General features: G+C 38.8%; 1 protein-coding gene across 1 annotated transcript in view; it reads left to right on the top strand.

Moving 5' to 3' along the window:
* The window catches only part of PLCH1 (phospholipase C eta 1), a 155,051-nt gene extending 137,824 nt beyond the window's left edge, over positions 1-17,227 (top strand). Inside the window, exons 15-23 of the mRNA XM_051983064.1 lie at positions 1,595-1,774; positions 1,866-1,973; positions 3,200-3,324; positions 4,895-4,979; positions 7,826-7,972; positions 8,094-8,173; positions 10,332-10,391; positions 10,789-11,149; positions 14,040-17,227. Of these exons, the coding sequence (XP_051839024.1) occupies positions 1,595-1,774; positions 1,866-1,973; positions 3,200-3,324; positions 4,895-4,979; positions 7,826-7,972; positions 8,094-8,173; positions 10,332-10,391; positions 10,789-11,149; positions 14,040-16,051 (3,158 nt within the window). The 3' untranslated portion in view covers positions 16,052-17,227. The remainder of the gene's footprint in view (positions 1-1,594; positions 1,775-1,865; positions 1,974-3,199; positions 3,325-4,894; positions 4,980-7,825; positions 7,973-8,093; positions 8,174-10,331; positions 10,392-10,788; positions 11,150-14,039) is intronic.
* The last annotated feature ends 919 nt before the right edge of the window (positions 17,228-18,146 follow it).

Genomic DNA, 18,146 nt, shown 5'->3' with positions numbered 1-18,146 from the left:
CACCTGGGTAGGGGAGTTCTTTCCTTACCACCCCGGCCATATCCCTTAGAATTTCTTTCTTTTGCTATTGAATTTTTTCTTTTTATTGTGATGAAATTGTGACAACTTAGCAAGAGAACAATACCATCTAATAAGGCTTCATGCTCCCCAAACAAGCCCGTGGACTATCCTAATGCACTGAAGAGTGTTTGTGTCTGTCTGGAAATATCATTTCTATTAAATGCTGTATGAAACCTAATCCTATTAGCTCTAATGGAAAATAATGCTGGGCAGTGCCCGGCTTTTGAACTTCAAGTGTTTTTATCGCACAAGAAAATGAGCAAGAGATAATTGAAATGTGATTTTTTTTCTATACAAATGTGGCTCAGCTCTCCTGGTAGACTAATTCATATGGGATTTGGGTGGCTTTTGGAAAGTCATTCAAACAACAGTTTTATGTATGAGTGAATTTCTATAAAAAGGCAGAGCTAAATTATACACTATTTCTAAGTCCAATTCTTTTTGTGCAGCAAAATAACTGTTATATTGTATTTAATTTATACTTTAACTATTTAACATGTATTGGTCAACCTGCCATCTGGGGGAGGGGTTGGGGGAAGGAGGAGAAAAATTGGAACAAAAGGTTTGGCAATTGTCAATGCTGAAAAATTACCTATGCATATAACTTGTAAATAAAAAGCTTTAAAAAAAATAGTTGCTTGAACTAAGGGGGAAAAAAAAGGCAGAGCTATATGATCACTTAGAAATCCACCATCACCTAAAATCCATCCCAATTTGGCTCTTCAAGGATTATGTAGATGTGAGCCCAGAGGCTTCATATTCCTCCTCTGAACATAGGGAGGTCTGATGATTTTTCAGTGGATTTAAGATCTATAAGATATTTGTCAAAAACATAGAAAAGGAGAAATGTACTCACTACTTACTCCATTTTGCTTACTCCTTATGGCCTCAGTGGACATTGTGCTTTGGAAAAAAAACTGCTTCTCGTGAAGACCGTCTGCTAAAATTGTAACCTACCGATCAACTGTACAATTGTTTATCGCCCACTAACAAATTAGACATTGAATTAGAGTCACAATGAGAAAAAGAAATTAAATAGTTTCTTACTTCAAGGAACTTATGTACCTACTGGCCAGGAAGTAATAAGTACACAGATCTGTAATATAAAATGTGTGCAAAGTAATCATTTCATTTATATATACATACACACACATATATATGTGTTTATATATGTGTGTGTAGGTATACACAGAATACTTTTAAAGGGGATGAGAAAGTAGCAACCATCAGAAATCAGAAATGGTCTTATGTGGGATGTGACACTTCATCTCAGCCTTGAAGGGAGCTAGGGACTCACACGTGGAGATGGAAGCTTACCAGGCATAGGGGAAAGCCTGTACAAAGGCCTGGAGGTAGGAGATGAGTTATAGTGTCTGAGAAAAAAATAGTGTTTTACTGTAGTAGAAGGAATATCCATCCTGGTGAAATAACAGATTCTTGTAACTCTGAAGTAAGATTTAAATCTTAAAATGTTCATGTTCTAAAGGGTATCATTCCTCCTCTTGACTATTTCCTTTTCCATTAAAACAAACAGGGACAACAGGAAACGTGTTATCCTTCAGTGAAACAAGAGCCCATCAGGTGGTTCAGCAAAAGTCAGAGCAGTTCATGATTTATAACCAAAAACAGCTGACGAGGATCTACCCCTCCGCCTACAGGATCGACTCCAGCAACTTCAACCCCCTGCCATATTGGAACGCCGGCTGTCAGCTAGGTGGGTGCTTCCCTTTCCCTGCAGGAATGCTTCTCCAGCTGCTAACTCACGCCGGCCTCTTCTCTAATTCCTCACCTCTCACGTTATACAGTGGCTCTGAACTACCAGTCTGAGGGGCGCATGATGCAGCTGAATCGAGCCAAGTTCAAGATGAATGGCAACTGTGGCTATGTCCTCAAACCCCAGCAGATGTGTAAAGGTTTGTCTCTCTTTCCCGTAGGATTCCATTTATTAATTGATTAAGCATGCGACGTCCGCACCAGGCTCGTGAGATACAAAGGCAGAGATGAATCAGTCTTTTGAAAAAACTCATTCATCGATCCTTATATAATTGGACAGTAGGAGATAAGGTTAGAGCAAAGCTATATAAGCAGTGGGCCAAGGGTCCCTCAAGGGATGTATTTCAAGTGAGGAGGAAGGAGCAATGAACTTGGATGAGAAAAAGTTATATTTTTATTTTCATTTATCTTTGTTATTTTGTATTTTATTTTTATAATTCACCAGACTGAAAAAGGGGTCCAGCACATAAAAATCCATTGAGTCCCTTGTATTAGAGGAGGTGACTCTTGTGACGATTATGTAGCATTAGTTTAATGTAAGGGAATGTTTGATGCGATGGATGATGAATATAGCTTATAATGAGTGGCCCAAAGTCTGAAGAGGCAGTATCTTGGCTCAACCTTTATCAGTGTTGGGAAATTGCCACTTCGAGCCTGACTTCTCCCTTGGGATCTAGAGAATTACTATGAAACTGTCATCAGAGGGCTAAAAACTGGAAAGAAGGTCGGGATTTTGGCGAGCCAGCCTAGCCCTGCAGATTCCAGTATTTGACAGTCCTTATAAAAATGAGAAATATGTTGTGGATACAGACTCCCAACATATAAAATTGGTATTTGGGGCCTGACTCATTTAAATTCCTTTGGTTATTTCCAGATCAGATTTATGTTGGTTTAATGAAACAACTTTGAAAATGATTTTTGTTTATTCCTCTTATATCTAGGTTAGAAAAAAGTGGCTGTTTTCTTGATTTCAAAAATCACTTCCCTCACTTGGTTCAAAGCTTTCAATTCTAAAATTCAATCTATCTTTTTTTTTTCCTTGCAAATGTTTATAGTTGCATTTTTGATGGTTAAATTGAGAAGGCAGATTTAGAATAAATCCATTGTCCTGCCCTCTGGGCACTTAGTTTAATAGGAAAAAAAATCCTAAGGGCTTGCAAGTCCAGCTGGCACAGGCTGCCCACAAAATCAAGCCTGAAAAATAGCTCCATGATAATAACTCTAAAGGAACTAACAGTGGGGCACCTCAACATGTCATCTGCTGCCTCGGAACTGCTGCAGGACATGGGCGCTCTGCACTGGCTAATGTTCCTACAACACTAACTTGAGTTTTTAAAATTTTGCTTTCCTTCGCATCAACACATAGGTACATTCAACCCTTTCTGTGGCGATCCGCTGCCCGCCCATCCTAAAAAACAGCTCATTCTGAAAGTGATTAGCGGCCAGCAGCTCCCGAAACCACCAGACTCCATGCTGGGAGACCGTGGGGAGGTAAAGTATACACAACTGAGCTCCTGCTCATAATGATGATTTTTATTGAATTTAAATTACGTTGAAATTATCCCTGTATATTTAAAGACTTCTCAATTTGGGATGATGCTTAATAAACGAGCATCGTTTGAGGTACTAGAAATACAAAGCCAATGGTTCGTGCCTTCAAGGAGCTTACATTCTAATGGGAGGCATGACTTGACCATAAATGGGTATAGAGCAGAAACTTACAGGGTGGATGGAAGGTAATCTGAGAGGGGAGGGCATTAGCAGGCAGGAGGACAAAAACAATGCAACATGAATCCAAAACAGTTTTGGTCCTGATTTAAATATTGCATGAAAAGAAGAATTTTAGGGTCCTACATGATGTATTTTGTAGAGCTTGAGACCAAATCAAATTCAACATTAAAAAAAAAAAACAAAACCTCTTACTATTGTCTAGCTGCTGTGATAAATGTCTAAGTTTAATTAAGATAGGGATTTAACATTGTGATTATTTTAAATGTAGATGCAAATATAAACAGGTACATTATATGTATGTGTTAAATATTCATGCAAATAGACACAGTATACATATTATATGTATATACGTATGTATGTATATATACATGGATGTATCCATCCATAGAAATGTAAAGAGAAAAAAGGAGAAAGGAAGGGGAAGGAAAAGGGAATGAGGATGTTGGTTGGGCCCTCTGAAGAGATTTCCTTGTAGAAGGACATGGATAAGATTTATGCAGAATGCGAAGAAATGGATGAATTATGTTTATCATCGGAGAGAGTACACACACTGGTTCCTTAACTTCCAGGGGCTGCGGTTTCCTCATCTGCAAAATTGAGGAAATAGGACTAAATGATCTGTAAAATCCCTTTCAGTTCTAGAACTGTGAGCCATTAAAGTATAATTTTGCACCTATATAATTAGGAAGATGCTGAGTATAACTTGCCATTTTGCTGTACCATGGATCGTGTAGGTAGCTGATCTGGCTTTTCAAGGACATTCATGGAGAGTTGATGTTTGTTTGACAGCAAATATTAAAATGAGCCACGGAAGACTTTTCCCATTCCCCTTTTCATTCTACTTTTCCCCTTTCTCTGTGCATTAAACTTTTTGTTTGTTTGTTTTCTGTGTTTATTCTCTTTTCTTCTGTTCAAGCACTCCAATGTCTGGAGTTTAGGGCTTAGGGCAGAGAAACACCCACGCTGACAGCAAAGAGATGAAATCATTAGCCACTTCACCTCTATGATGTCATAGAGATCTGCCACTATGTATTTGTGTGTGTGTGTGTGTGTGTGTGTGTGTGTGTGTAAGAATGTCTGCATCTTTCTAAAATAAATGGTGATAAACTACTATTGGTGTTCATCTTTTATAGAAACCGAGTCTCAAACTGAAAGGGAATGCAGCCACCGGCTCATTTACAGCTTCCCCCTTAGACCCTGTAACCCTCAGTCCTTGGACATCTGATTTTCAGCCATATTTTTGCAGATTCCCCAACACTAGCAAAAAATGTAGAAGTCTCTGTGTGTTTAACAGCCACAATAAGCAACGTGTTGTTCTCTGTTTAAATAGATCATTGACCCATTTGTTGAAGTGGAAATCATCGGGCTGCCTGTAGATTGTTGCAAAGAACAAACTCGAGTGGTGGATGACAATGGTAAGATGCTCAGCTTTTATGGTTTAAAAGCAAGATGTTCATAAATAGGACTAAGCTTGAAGAGAAAATGATTTCTTTTCAAAGAAAAAGCACAAGGACCCCCCCCCCCCATTTCTGCCATCTCTGTTTCAGTGGTGGCAAGTGGTTCAGCAAAAGTGACTACTACTTAGGTGGCAGATTTTGATAACTGTGAGAACCCTGACTCTTCAGAGTTTTGCTAAGGGAGAGGTATCTTGGGCACTATTTTTTTATTTTTTGCATGTGCCAGAAGTTTCCTTACATCAATAATCCCTGATGGTTCCAAAGATCTTGGAGTTATTCCTCCGTGGTCACCTGAAATCCCAGTGGTTGACGTGTCCCGTCCCACCAGATAAGTTACAGTTCATGAACACGTGTGGACAGTTGAAGACTCACTTTCTCTGGTATTCTGCCCTTCCTTTCCTTCTGCTATTGTATTGCTGTTTTTCTCACCTTTCACATAGGATATGAAAGATTTATGAGTAAGGCCAGCTGGGTGCTGCAGTGATGGATTTAGAGTTAGGAACACCTGGGATTGAATCCTGCCTCAGATACTTAACTGGACAATTCATTGGCCTCTCCCATATTCACTTTCATGATCTGCAAAATGGAGACAGAAAGAGCATCTACTTCAAAGAGTTATTGTGAAGACCAAATGAAATAACATATATAAGGCATTTGCTAAACTTTAATAATGTTTGTTTTATTGACTTATTCCTTCATTTATTTATCTAGTCTTTCATTTATCTAGTCACTGAATTTGAGATAACTTTATCTCAAAATCCACCCATCCATCCATCCATCCATCTACCTATCCATATCTATCATTTGTACATCATTTATCTATGTATTATCTATCAATCATCTGTTCATCATCATCATCTATGTATTATCTATCATCTATCCATCTATCATCCATCTGTGTATCAACCATTGACAGATATTAATAAATATCATTTATCTCTCTGTCTATCATGTTTTTGTATTATCTACCATTAATCAATTTTTCATCTATGTATCTACCAATCATCTATCATTTATTATCACATATATATATTATCTATTTACCATTTGTTTATTATCTATCATCTGTGTATCAACCATCTATAGGTTTTGATTGGCACATATCAATCATTTATCTATCCTCTGTTTACCCCCCTATTATCTATCTTTCTTTTGAGTGATCTGGGGCCAGATCTGTTATTTCATCGAAGTAGGAAGTTCCTAGTGAGTAATTCTCTCTACCAATGCAGATCCAGTACATTTACTGCCACTATTAACCTTATGAAAGCTGCCTGAGGCACAAAAGGTCAATTCACACAGCCAAGATGGCTCCAGCTCTCTACCAGACTTCCTCTGATCAGTCAGTTGTAATAATCTCTCAAGACACTTGTAGATTTGGGGTGAACAGAGAGTCAATTTTTTTTTGTTTTGCTTTGCCTTTTGTTGTTTTTACTGGTTGTTACTCAAAGAAAAAGAACTTGGGAGTGCAAGAAAATAGATTAAAGCATATGATTGGTAGTAATGCCATCTTTTAAAAGCAACACATTTGCCTTCATTTGTTCTTTTACAACAAGACAAATCCAAATCCCATCCCCTTCTCTTTCTGCTGCAGCAGAATTTCTCAATAGATTCTCACTAGGCCAAATAGAGAGAGAATCATGGCTGGAAGGGGTCTCCATTCCCCTTGGCCAGGGATGTTACCTTAGAAACTTTGAATTTATAACTTGGACGTCAGGTTAGTGATTAGTTCAAGATGGAAGGCTGCTGCTGAACTGCATTTTGAAATAGTTCAAGGAAGAAAAGACTAAATAGTTATTTATATACTGGCAAAACCACTGAGAGTTAACTTCTTCTTTCCTATATATAAAAACAGCAACTTATTTTGCTAGTATTTTCAATTCAAATTCAGATCAAAAGTCTCAATGCCTCATTACCTTTCTGAGACCTCAGTGACCACTTACATATGCCACAGAGGGGATTTCTTTTGTGTTTAGGTGATTTCACTGGGGTCCCTTTCAACTTCAATTCTGGGTTCTGCAAAATTGAGGGTCCAGCTTTTCTCTCCAGAGAATATTCCTGCAGATAATTAAATCTTTCCAAGACTGTAGTTTGCATACTAAAAGCAAGGGATACACATAAAAAGATAAGTCTTTTTTGTTGTGATTTTTGATTTTTAGAAAGCTGGAGATTCATTTACCATTTGAACACATATGCAGTTCTCTTTTTCTTTGCAATTACATTTCTTGACTTCAGTGTATCCAAAATAAAGTTATTCACAAAGGGATTCATTACATCCTTTCAGTCTTTGTTTTTGATTATGGGCATTTTCCATGAGAGGCTTAAAGAACCTGTAAAATTGGTTTTTGAGATTTTTTTTCTAGAGAGAGACAGAAGCGTCAGGAAGAACAGAGCTTTCAGAGATTCCTTAGCAACAATTTTCTGGGACTCTGTGTGGTCAGCTTAAGACAAGTCTTTGTTTCACATCTTTTGGGAGTTTGAGTTTACTGGACAATTCTAACCATTTTCTCTACTGTAACAGTCACTGCAATACATGAGCAGGGAATTGTCGTGGTGGTGATATAAGATCCATTCTCTTGTCATTGGCTGGTTAATAATTTTGTATGGCCTACAAATGATGTTATAAATATCCAAATAGTCCTTGGCAGAAAAAAAGGTATCCCACCCCTGCTTTAGGTGGTTGAAGATTTCATAGGATTATTACCTTGTGAATAATTTCCATTATTTGTGTCCTGATGCTTTTTCAATGTACCTTCAACCAAATATTCTGGCCTTTTCATGTTCTCTCCTGTCTTGTTTTTTCTGAGGATTTAATCCCGTGTGGGAAGAGACCTTGACATTTACCATACATATGCCGGATATAGCTTTGGTTCGCTTTCTTGTCTGGGATCATGATCCCATTGGAAGAGACTTCATTGGACAAAGAACAGTGACTTTCAGTAGCCTTGTGCCCGGTCAGTACAGCCCCAGTCTTGTCTCTGAATTGATTGGTTTTCAATGTAAACTGTTGCTAATGAAACAGGCTTTATTAAAATCCAGAGTCCCATTGACAAGAGGTTTCTGTTCTTTTATCAGGCTACCGTCATGTCTACTTGGAGGGGTTGACAGAAGCATCCATATTTGTTCATATAACAATCAATGAAATTTATGGCAAGGTACGTGTCAGTGGGAGACTTTGAAGTCTTTACATAGTGTTTACCCTAATTACCCTCGTGAAGATGCCGTTGTCCTTCAAAATGATCTCCAGAACAGCTTAATGAGAATAGCAGGTCAACACACCTGAAATTCAGTTCATTCAGCAAATATATATGTATGTTTATACATATATATAGAGAGAGGGTGCTCACTAGTTTGAAGCACTAAGCTAAGTGCCAAAAACAAAACCAGTTCCCCTCCCTTTAAGAACTTGCATTCTATTGGGGGAAAGCAAAATTAAATATCAAATATGTAGTTATAGAAAATTATTTCAAGAAGAAAGCTTTTATAACTAGGGGCATCAGGAAAAGGTTTCATATAGGAGATAGTGCCTAAAGGATGCTTGAGAGAAGTCAATGATTCTGTAAGTTGGAGGGAATAAACAAAAATCGTGGAAGGCTCAGCTCAGTAAATGGAAAATTCCATGGAAAAGGAAGGAAATTATGTCTAATCTCATAGTGCTGTTACCTAAACTATAGTAGATCAGTGTTTTACAAAAAGAAAAGGTTCTGTGATTTGCTGGAAGGAACAATTAAATTAAGAAAAAGAAGTCACTGGTTTTAGCCACTGTTTTCTGTTTTCCCACTTATTAGCCATACATCTTAACCAAGTCTCTCTGAAAGTTTATTCATCCATAAAATAAAAATAAACTACCTACCTCCGTGAATCACTGAGAAAAATCAAACTATTCTGTGTGATTCCTTAACAGTCATTATGATATGCAGATGTAAATATTTATTATGGCCAATGATGTAAAATCATTGTGCTCTAGAATTTATCAGTAGGAAAAGTGCATTTTCAGCTGGCTCCTCATTTTCTGTTTGAACTGGCACTGTGGTTAATTTATTTGCATTTTCTTTTAGCCTGTAAAAACCCTAGAGCAGGTTCAGGCCCATGGAACTGGGCAGCTTTCAGTTGCATTCACTTCATTCAGAGAGAACCTTTGTTAAGCTACTGCATCTCTCTAATATCTAAATAAGTGAAGGGTACAAAAGTTCTTTGGGGAATTGAATGGAATGGAAGAACAAATGCCACAGGGATGATATTCATATCTGCAGAAACTTTCTTCTCTGTATTTTGCAAGCTGTTCTAAAAGGTTAATTTATTAGGATCACTTCAAGCCAGAATAAAATGAGGACTTGAATCTAGAATCCTTTCCCCCAAGCACATTTGAAATTTAGGAAGAATTTGATTAAAAGGTAGGCAAAGATGCAGCTTGGTAGTAATGATTTTTTTTCCTGACTCCCTAATATTTATTTGGTTAGGAATGCATTTTTGAGAGTTAAGTCATTTTTGCAATTTTCTCTTCAAAATAGTTCTATTTCCATCCCAGTGCAGGGACAGTAAGGCAAAATTTGCTTTAAAGCTCTAGGAAATAATTGGGAAATCTGAAGTAAGGATTTTCCTTTCTACGAGTAGTGCTTCTTTTCTTTGTGATCCTAGTTCTCTGGATAAGTTATTCCTTTTTCTTTGTGTTGAAATACTAAGTTTCATGAAACTACTTGATAGTAAATCTCAAGATATTTTGGAATTCTAGGTGAGCCATATGAATATCTGATGTAGGGAGCTTCTTTTCTATGAGTAGTGCTTCTTTTCTTTGTGATCCCAGTTCTCTGGATAAGTTATTTCTTTTTCCTTGTATTGAAATAACCTAAATACTAAATTTTATGAAAGTACTTGATAGTAAATCTCAAGATAGTCTAAGATTCTAGGTGAAGCCATATGGATATCATTGCCTTTTCTCATGGATATGGGAAAAAGCCCTCCAAATATAGATTTAGTAATTGATGCGTGTTATTAAAAAAAAAAAAAGAAAGAAAAGAAAGTACTCCCCCAGACTTTCCATTCCCTTTCCTAAATGAATATTATGTATACATTTTGATTGATGGTATATATGTATGATTATAGTCATGCTGTGACTTGAATGATGTTTCAGTGAGAATGCATATAGACAACATCCTTAAATGAAGTTTTACATGAAAATTAAAATGAATGCAATATGGCTAAATTCCAAAAAAAAACTATTTTGGAGAAACTCTTGTCCACGACTGGTACATTTTTGTTTTTCTTGGATAAGATAGGCCACAAATGTTTGTGTTTCTTTTCTTTCCCTTCTAGTGGAGCCCTTTAATCCTCAACCCCAGTTATACCATATTGCATTTTCTAGGAGCTACAAAGGTAGTCTTTGTTAGCATGACATGGGCTCTCCCTCGCGGGGCACGACTTTGTGAATGGTGTAAAAGCAGCCAGCATGAGCTAGTGTATCGCCTCCTCCTATTTCTCCTTCCCAATTGTGGCACATCGGGCTGTGGCTTTGAAAGGGCCCATTTCCCCATTTAGAATGCCAGCTGCCATCTTTGCTGCGCGAGCTCCTCCAGCAGCAGACGGCCGTGTCCTTGGGAGGAGCCGGCAACGTGCATGACTGTGTGGCTGTGGCTCCCGTCTGTCTTCTTGCTCATGAGTCCGCTGCGGTGCTTGTGAACGTCCCTTTGCCTCCATCTTTTATCGTGCAGCCCTCGATGTCGCCGTCTGTCATGTGCTTTAAGTGTCTGGATTGTCTCCCTTGTCTCTGCAGAACAGACAGCTGATAGGTCTGAGAGGCCTGTTCAATAAGAACCCCAAACACAGTGCTTCAGAAAACAGTTCCCATTATGTGCGTAAGCGGTCCATCGGGGACCGGATCCTGCGCCGCACGGCCAGCGCGCCGGCCAAGGGCCGCAAGAAGAGCAAGATGGGCTTCCAAGAAATGATGGAGTCCAAGGACGGCGTGTCTGAGGCGACCGGCTCGAGGGAGAGGGACGGGGTCCTCCGCAGAACCACTCGGAGCCTGCAGGCTCGCCCCGTTTCCATGCCCGTGGACCGGAGTCTTCTGGGAGGGTTCTCCCTCCCCACCCCTGACCCAGCCAAAGACCCCAAAGACAAAGAAAATGCTCTCGGTAAGATCTTGGGGAGCTGTGTTGGCTCGGGGGCTGGTCAGGAACCCACTTTAAGTCTGCTTTTTGCTTTGTGCCAAAGGAATTATCGCATCCCTGATGTTGCTCTGGAGTCACAGTTGCGTATGGTCGGGAGGAAAAGGCTTCCCCTGTGTTTTTATGGAGATGAGCCTAAAACCTAGAGACCAACTGTGGCTATGAGGGGGTTCAGAGGCAGCAAGGCAGGCACTTCATAGTCCAGGAAGAGCCCCAACAGCCTGGGGGTGTTTCAGATACAGGGAGCTGCAAAGAGAGTTACAAGGGGAATCTCTTCTCCCCATGGGGCAATGCTGGTGATTGCCACTTTACCGGGGACCAAGTAGAACTCCAAACACCAGCTGGCGGGGATCTCTGTTCTGGGCAATCCTCACCCACTTTCCTTATTGTTTCTAGAGCAAATGTAGCACAAGGTCATTTTCTAGGTACCCTTTTTCAGCGTTGCTATTGAAATGTGTAATTTGAAGGCTGATTCCTCAGCAGCATTCTTCCCTCAAGTGGGCAGTCCACTCTCAATTAGACACTTTGTCACAAATGTGCTTTTGTATTGATTTTAGATATGAGTCGTTTTCAAGGAAAAATAGGAGTCCTTAAAAGCATTTTCTGAGGGGAAAATATTTGAAATATAGGACGTGCTTTACTAAGACTGTCAAAAAAAAAAAGGCTTGGTTTTAAAAGATAGAATCACGATCTGATAGGATCTGATATAATATGTAATATATTATATGAAATAAGATATAATATAACAATAATTAATTCAGGATTTTTGGGAAGAAGGCCATAGAGACATGAGCTTTGGATTAGTTTCCAGCTTAACTAAGACTCAAAAGAAGGCTTAGTTTTAAAACATAACACATAGAATCATGATCTGATAGGATCTGATAGGATATGTAATATATTATATGAAATAAGATATAACATAACACAAGAAAATTGTCTGTAATTAAATCAGGATTTGGGGAATGAAGGCCATGGAAATATCATGAACTCTGGACTAGTTTAACAAGCTTAACAAGACTCAAAAAAAGGCTTAGTTTTAAAATATATACGTAGAATCATGATCTGATAGGATCTGATATAATATGTAATATATTATATGAAATAAGATATAATATAGCAATAATTAATTCAGGATTTTTGGGAAGAAGGCCATAGAGACATGAGCTTTGGATTAGTTTCCAGCTTAACTAAGACTCAAAAAAAGGCTTAGTTTTAAAACATAACACATAGAATCATGATCTGATAAGATCTGATATAATATATAATATAATATGTGAAATAAGATATAATATAATACAAGAAAATTGTCTGTAATTAAATCAGGATTTTGGGGAGGAAGGCCATGGAAACATGAGCTCTGGATTAGTTTCCAGCTTAACTGAGACTCAAAAAAAGGCTTAGTTTTAAAACATAACACATAGAATCATGATCTGATAGGATCTGATATAATTTATAATATATTATATGGTATAAGATATAACAACAAAATTATCTGTAATTAAATCAGCATTTTGGGAAAGAAGGCCGTGGAAACATGAGCTCTGGATTAGTTTCTGGCTTAACAATGTTAATGCTTTTTTTCCAGATCAGAAATCTTTTTGATGAAAAATTTCTTTTCATTCTCTTCTTATATTGACACTCTGAAGCCCAGGCTTTCCAGAGCATCAAGTAGAGAAGCCTGTTGTAAGACTTTTCACTTTAGGTTATTGCTATATGACATGTTTTGTTTTTTCTTTATTATGAAAGACAGTTTAGCTGCAGATGAAAACTTGCAGTGGTATTTTGCTTCTTAAATGTCATATTCCTTCTGCTTGTTATGAGAAAACATTTTTATAAAGAAAAAAAGAGAATCAAGTCATGTTCTATTTCTTTTTTATCATGGTTCTAAAATATTTTGGAGTTTTACGAAAGATCTCCTTCTCTGTGCAAATCTCTATGCTAGAAAAGTTCTAAAAGTGCTTAAAATGATGGAAAGGCAATATACATGGCTTGAGTTCCTTCTCTATGCAAAGCTCTCTTTTATGCTAGATAAGTTGTAAGAATGCTTAAAATGATGGAAAGGCAATATACATAGCTTGAGTTCCTTCTCCATGCAAAGCGCTCTTTTATGCTAGATAAGTTGTAAGAGTGCTTAAAATGATGGAAACGCAATATATATGGCTTTATATTTTCCTGTATGTCCCTAACTTCTGGCCATTATTAAAAATGCAATTCTAAATGTGATTTGTACATTTTAAATATGCAAAAAAGAGAGGTTTTAGCTAAGGAAGAAAAAAATCATTTCTCTCTGTATGTTCATATGTGTGTATGTGTGTATTTTAATGCAGAAATGCAAACCTGCCCATGTAGATTTTTAAGAGCATCAGTTAAGTTGGACCTTTACAGGAAAAGATGCCTTTTACATAATAACGTGTGTCATTTTTAGCTAATCAATGTATATCTTTGAGCTCTTATAAAAGCGTCTTGTGTCTGCGATTGTGATGATGTGTTGTTTAACAGAGCTGTCTTGTTCTGTTTTTATTACCATGCTTCTGTATAGTACAAATCTGAATAGGAGGCAGCCAAAGGTAATCTTTAATGTGCAAGTATAGTACCTCATTGACATTGACTTACAACCAGCATTATTACATCATGTGTTGATGTAATACACACGAAGTGCAAAGTTGCAATGGCGTGCCTGCTGATTTATCTTTACCATTTATTCATTACATAGATTACAGTCCCATGAGTAAATTGTCACAGTTTTAACTAATTCTACATTCTCCATTTGTCTGTCTAAAGACAAAAAAAAAAGATTAATGTTTCAGGTATGATGGAAAATGTCCTGGATGACTAACGTTTTGTTTGTTTCATTTAGCAGAAAATAAGGGCAATACAGAAAGTGAGAAATCCCATGCAAAGGAACAAAGCTTGACAAATCTTGATAAAATGTTGTCTTCACCCTCCGCAACTCTCCATAAAAATGGCAGCCAAGTGGATCCTGTTGTTTCTCTTGCTAAAAATGCGGTCGCCTTAGAAGAAGAAGCAGGAGCCCTAAACTATCGTGGTGGGAAAGCCCAATCCCACATGCCCATTGACTTTCAAAAGAATCCGTCTCCCAAAAAACTCATTTCACCAAGAAAACAAACGGGTATCAAGCTTGTCGGGGACCCCCGGTGCACTACAAATGAGATAGGAACAAGGGAAAATGCAAACACTTTTCCTCCTGAAACAAATGGAACATTGTTAGGAAATTCCTCTTCTCAGAGCGAGCTGGAGATTCTGAACGTTAAGGAAGTCGATCGAACGCCGAGCAGTCCTGTGACTTCCTTTTCTTTCACAGACGTTTCTGCTGTTTGCTCTGATGGCCACGACTTACATTCCACTGCAATTATGCAAGACAGTGAAATCTCACATCTTATAGACAATGTCACATTAACAAACGAGAGTGAACTTGGCAGTTCAATCTCAGCACTGATTAGCCAGCTGGATGTTACCAAGGATCAAACACATCTCAGAGCTGTTCCAAGACTTCAAGGTACCAGTCAGACTTATGGCGTAATGTCAAAACAACCCTCCTTGCTGGCTAATGACCTAAAATCAACCCTCAGAAATAATCTTTCTAAGTCAAAGTCTGTGTGGTCATCTCGGTATTCCTCACCCGAGACAACTGTCTGCTCTAGCCCTGAGACGACGGAGTATTCCACATACACCATCATCCACGAGGCTATTCTCACCCCAGTCACTGGGTCCAGATTCATGAATGAACCTAATGACAAAACCAATTTCCATGGCTCTCGTCCATTCCCCTTGACCCAGAGTCCCCAGAAGAATGGTGGAAAGACTTGGGGAAATGGTGCCATTTGTGGTATCTCCACTTCCAGTGATTTAACGCTAGGTGATATACTTGATCACACCCTTTGTCAAAATTCTGGAGAGAGCAGTTTAGTAGAAGTTGAAGATTCGCAGAATCTCTTGGTAACAGGCCGTGAGTATAAGAGAGAGGGTATGAATCAATTTGCATCCCCTTTGAAATTAAAGCATGGCCAAGAGATGGATTCGCCCTGGCCAAGAAGCTCTGGAAATGGCTTCCTCCAGCCATCTCCCCTCAAACTTTCCAACCACATTCAAACGCTAAAAAACCGAAGTATTTCTTGTCCAGCTTATCAGAGTGCCGGCTTTGTGTGTAACAATTATTTACGGTGTTCAGAGACCCCGAACAACGCAGCTGGTCTCCCCCTGGGATCTGATCCTCAGGGCCTGCAGCAACCTCGCAAGCAGCCTAGTCCTTGTAAATCCAAAAGCCTGGGAGACTTGACGTCAGATGACATCTCTTGCAATTTCGAAAGCAAGTACAAGTGCATAAGTAAAAGTTTCATTACAGCCGGTCTGCAAGACAAGAAAGGCGTCCCCTTAAAAGCCAAAGGGACGGAGTCTGCGGATGCTCTCACAGAGCAGCTTCGAAGACTTGTGTCCTTTGACCAGGAAGACAGCCCCCACGTGCTGTACCCGAGGCCGGAGGAGAAGGCGTACCCCAAGGCGCTGGTGCGGAAGCTGTCCTCTCGCAGCCAGAGTCGGGTGCGGAACATCGCCAGCAGGGCCAAGGAAAGGCAGGAAGCCGGCAAGCAGCGGTCATTGCCCCCCAGCAGTGCTGCGGGAGTGGTGCTGAGGAGCAAGCCTACTGTGCCTGCACACGTAGTGAACAGACACTCCACCGGCTCCTACATTGCGGGCTATCTGAATAACCTCGAGGGCCGCGGGATTCCCGAAGGAGCATGCACTTCCCTTCTCAATGGCTACATGGACCAGTTTTGCACAGATGATGCAGTCCTCCAGACTGAGCCGAGCATCGAGGACAAACCAGAGATTTATTTCCTCCTCAGACTATAAATGCTAGAGACCTGTAAGAGGTATCTCTTAGAGCTCCAGGACTTGCTGGGTTTTGTTTTGCCGTCCTTGGCTCCAGAATGATTGAGAAGGGTATTCTTTAAGCTCGAATACTGGGATCCTTTGAAGGAAGGTGGACAATTATGTAAATAGCTGCTGTGTTGTTTTCCCAAGATTGCCTGAGTTTTTTTTCAGTGTTGTAAAAATGTGTCAGTCTTGGAATAATAGCTGCATGCCTGCCATCGTTGTGAAGGTTCCACACGGGCCAGATTCATAACCCTTGTACATTTTAAACTAAATATTTCTTTTCCTCTGTGCACGCCTTCAGAATCCGGCAACAAATGTAGTTTGTCGCCTTCTTCCTCGACCCCCAAATTGTGGAGGTGTTAAAGCAAAAGTGTGAAAAAAGCATCTGTCTGTCTTAAAATTTTTTGATATTTTATTGTTCATGTTTGTTGAGGAAGACAGATACCTTTTTTGGTTTCTATGAATGTTGTCGTTCAGCACCTGAGACAAGGGAGCAAAATTAACCACCTTACCCTGGTTAGATTTCCACTTGCCCCGATTCAGGTGGGAGAGTTTCCACAAACTCATAACTAGATTTTTGTGTTTTCTTTTGTTTGTTTTGTTTTCCCATCTATTTTGGAGTAAGAATGAAGGGGGGAGGGGAAAAGAGAATGAAGATATTCTGTATATAAGGATAGGAAAATATTTGTTTTACATAAATTTTGTTACATATTTTTGCTACTGGCTTTGTATGTGACTCAAACTCAATCACAAAGATATTTGCTGTACTTTGTAATTTTCAGACTAATTGGTTGACTGGAAGTACTAACTTTACAGGGAAAAAGGGGTGGGCTTGAATTCTACTGTAGGAGGAATAATAATAATAAAAGACAGCATAAAAATTCCCAACACGTCAAAAAATATTTTCTCAGTAATATTAAAGACCAAATGAACTGGTCATCAGATATGGTTTCCCATTACGGATCCATAACTTGGCTATATTTTTAATGCCAATATACTTTGCTTTCACTGTGAACACATTTCTGATTGTATGTCCAAAATACCTCTTTTTTTTGGTAACATGGAATTCATGAAAATATAATTTAAAAAGATTTTTAAGCACTTGTATGAATTTGTTGAAATGGAAACAAATATAATTCTTGTTGAACTGGATGACTGTTGATATTTTCCTTTTCATCTATTTTTGATAGTCTTTCTCCATCGAAATCCTCTCACTTTGGGAGATAGCTTTAATGTAATTTTGAAGACTTTCTTTTAGGAAGGGTATGGACAAGGTGGAGGAAATTCAGAGGGAACTACCAAGATGCTGAAGGGCCTTGAGGAATATTGAACAAATTGGGTATCTTTTGAGGGAGAAGAAGAGGCTCAGAGATGTAGCGTAGTTTCTTGAAGTTTATTTCACATGAACAAAGGATTTGACTTGTTCTGACTGACACCAGAATGTATAATCAAGAAGAATTGGGGGAAGACACAACAGAGTTATGCTTGCTAAAAGGGAAAACTTCCTGACAATCCTAGTGATCAAAAAGTAGAATGGGCTGCTTAGGGAGGGAGGGAGTTTTGAGGAGGTCATCAAGGAAAAGTAAATGAATATTTGCTGGGGATGGTGTATTTTTCAAGTATGGATTACAGATGAGATCCCTTTCTACTCTGAAATTCTGTGATTATTTCAACTGGAAAACCCTTGCCCAATATGATCAGTTGATCATTGGACAATTATTGTTACAATTGTTAAGGAGGACAGGGACAAGCTTAGAGTAAGAATACCTGAGTTGGAATTTCATCTCAAACACTCACCAGCTGTGTGAAATTGGGCAAGTCATTGAATCTTTCTGGCCTTGGTTTATTCATCTGTAAAATGTCTTTTTGAACTTTTTCCCTCTTAAAATTTAATAAGTGGTGATTTTAATTTGCAATACTAGCCATTAATTTAAGCTTTTATAGAGTCTCAAAGGGGTTTTTGGATACTATCTGCTGAATTTTCTACTGTTGTCACATAACCATTGCAGACACTCATGCAGAGTCCATGGAGCCATTTTGAAGTTTCCTTTCTCGTGAAGATTTCCATGGC

Source organism: Antechinus flavipes, chromosome 3, assembly GCF_016432865.1.
Source record: "Antechinus flavipes isolate AdamAnt ecotype Samford, QLD, Australia chromosome 3, AdamAnt_v2, whole genome shotgun sequence".
NCBI classification, from domain to species: Eukaryota; Metazoa; Chordata; class Mammalia; order Dasyuromorphia; family Dasyuridae; genus Antechinus; species Antechinus flavipes.
Note: the sequence above shows the minus strand (reverse complement) of the source record. Positions and strands in the feature narration are given on the sequence as shown.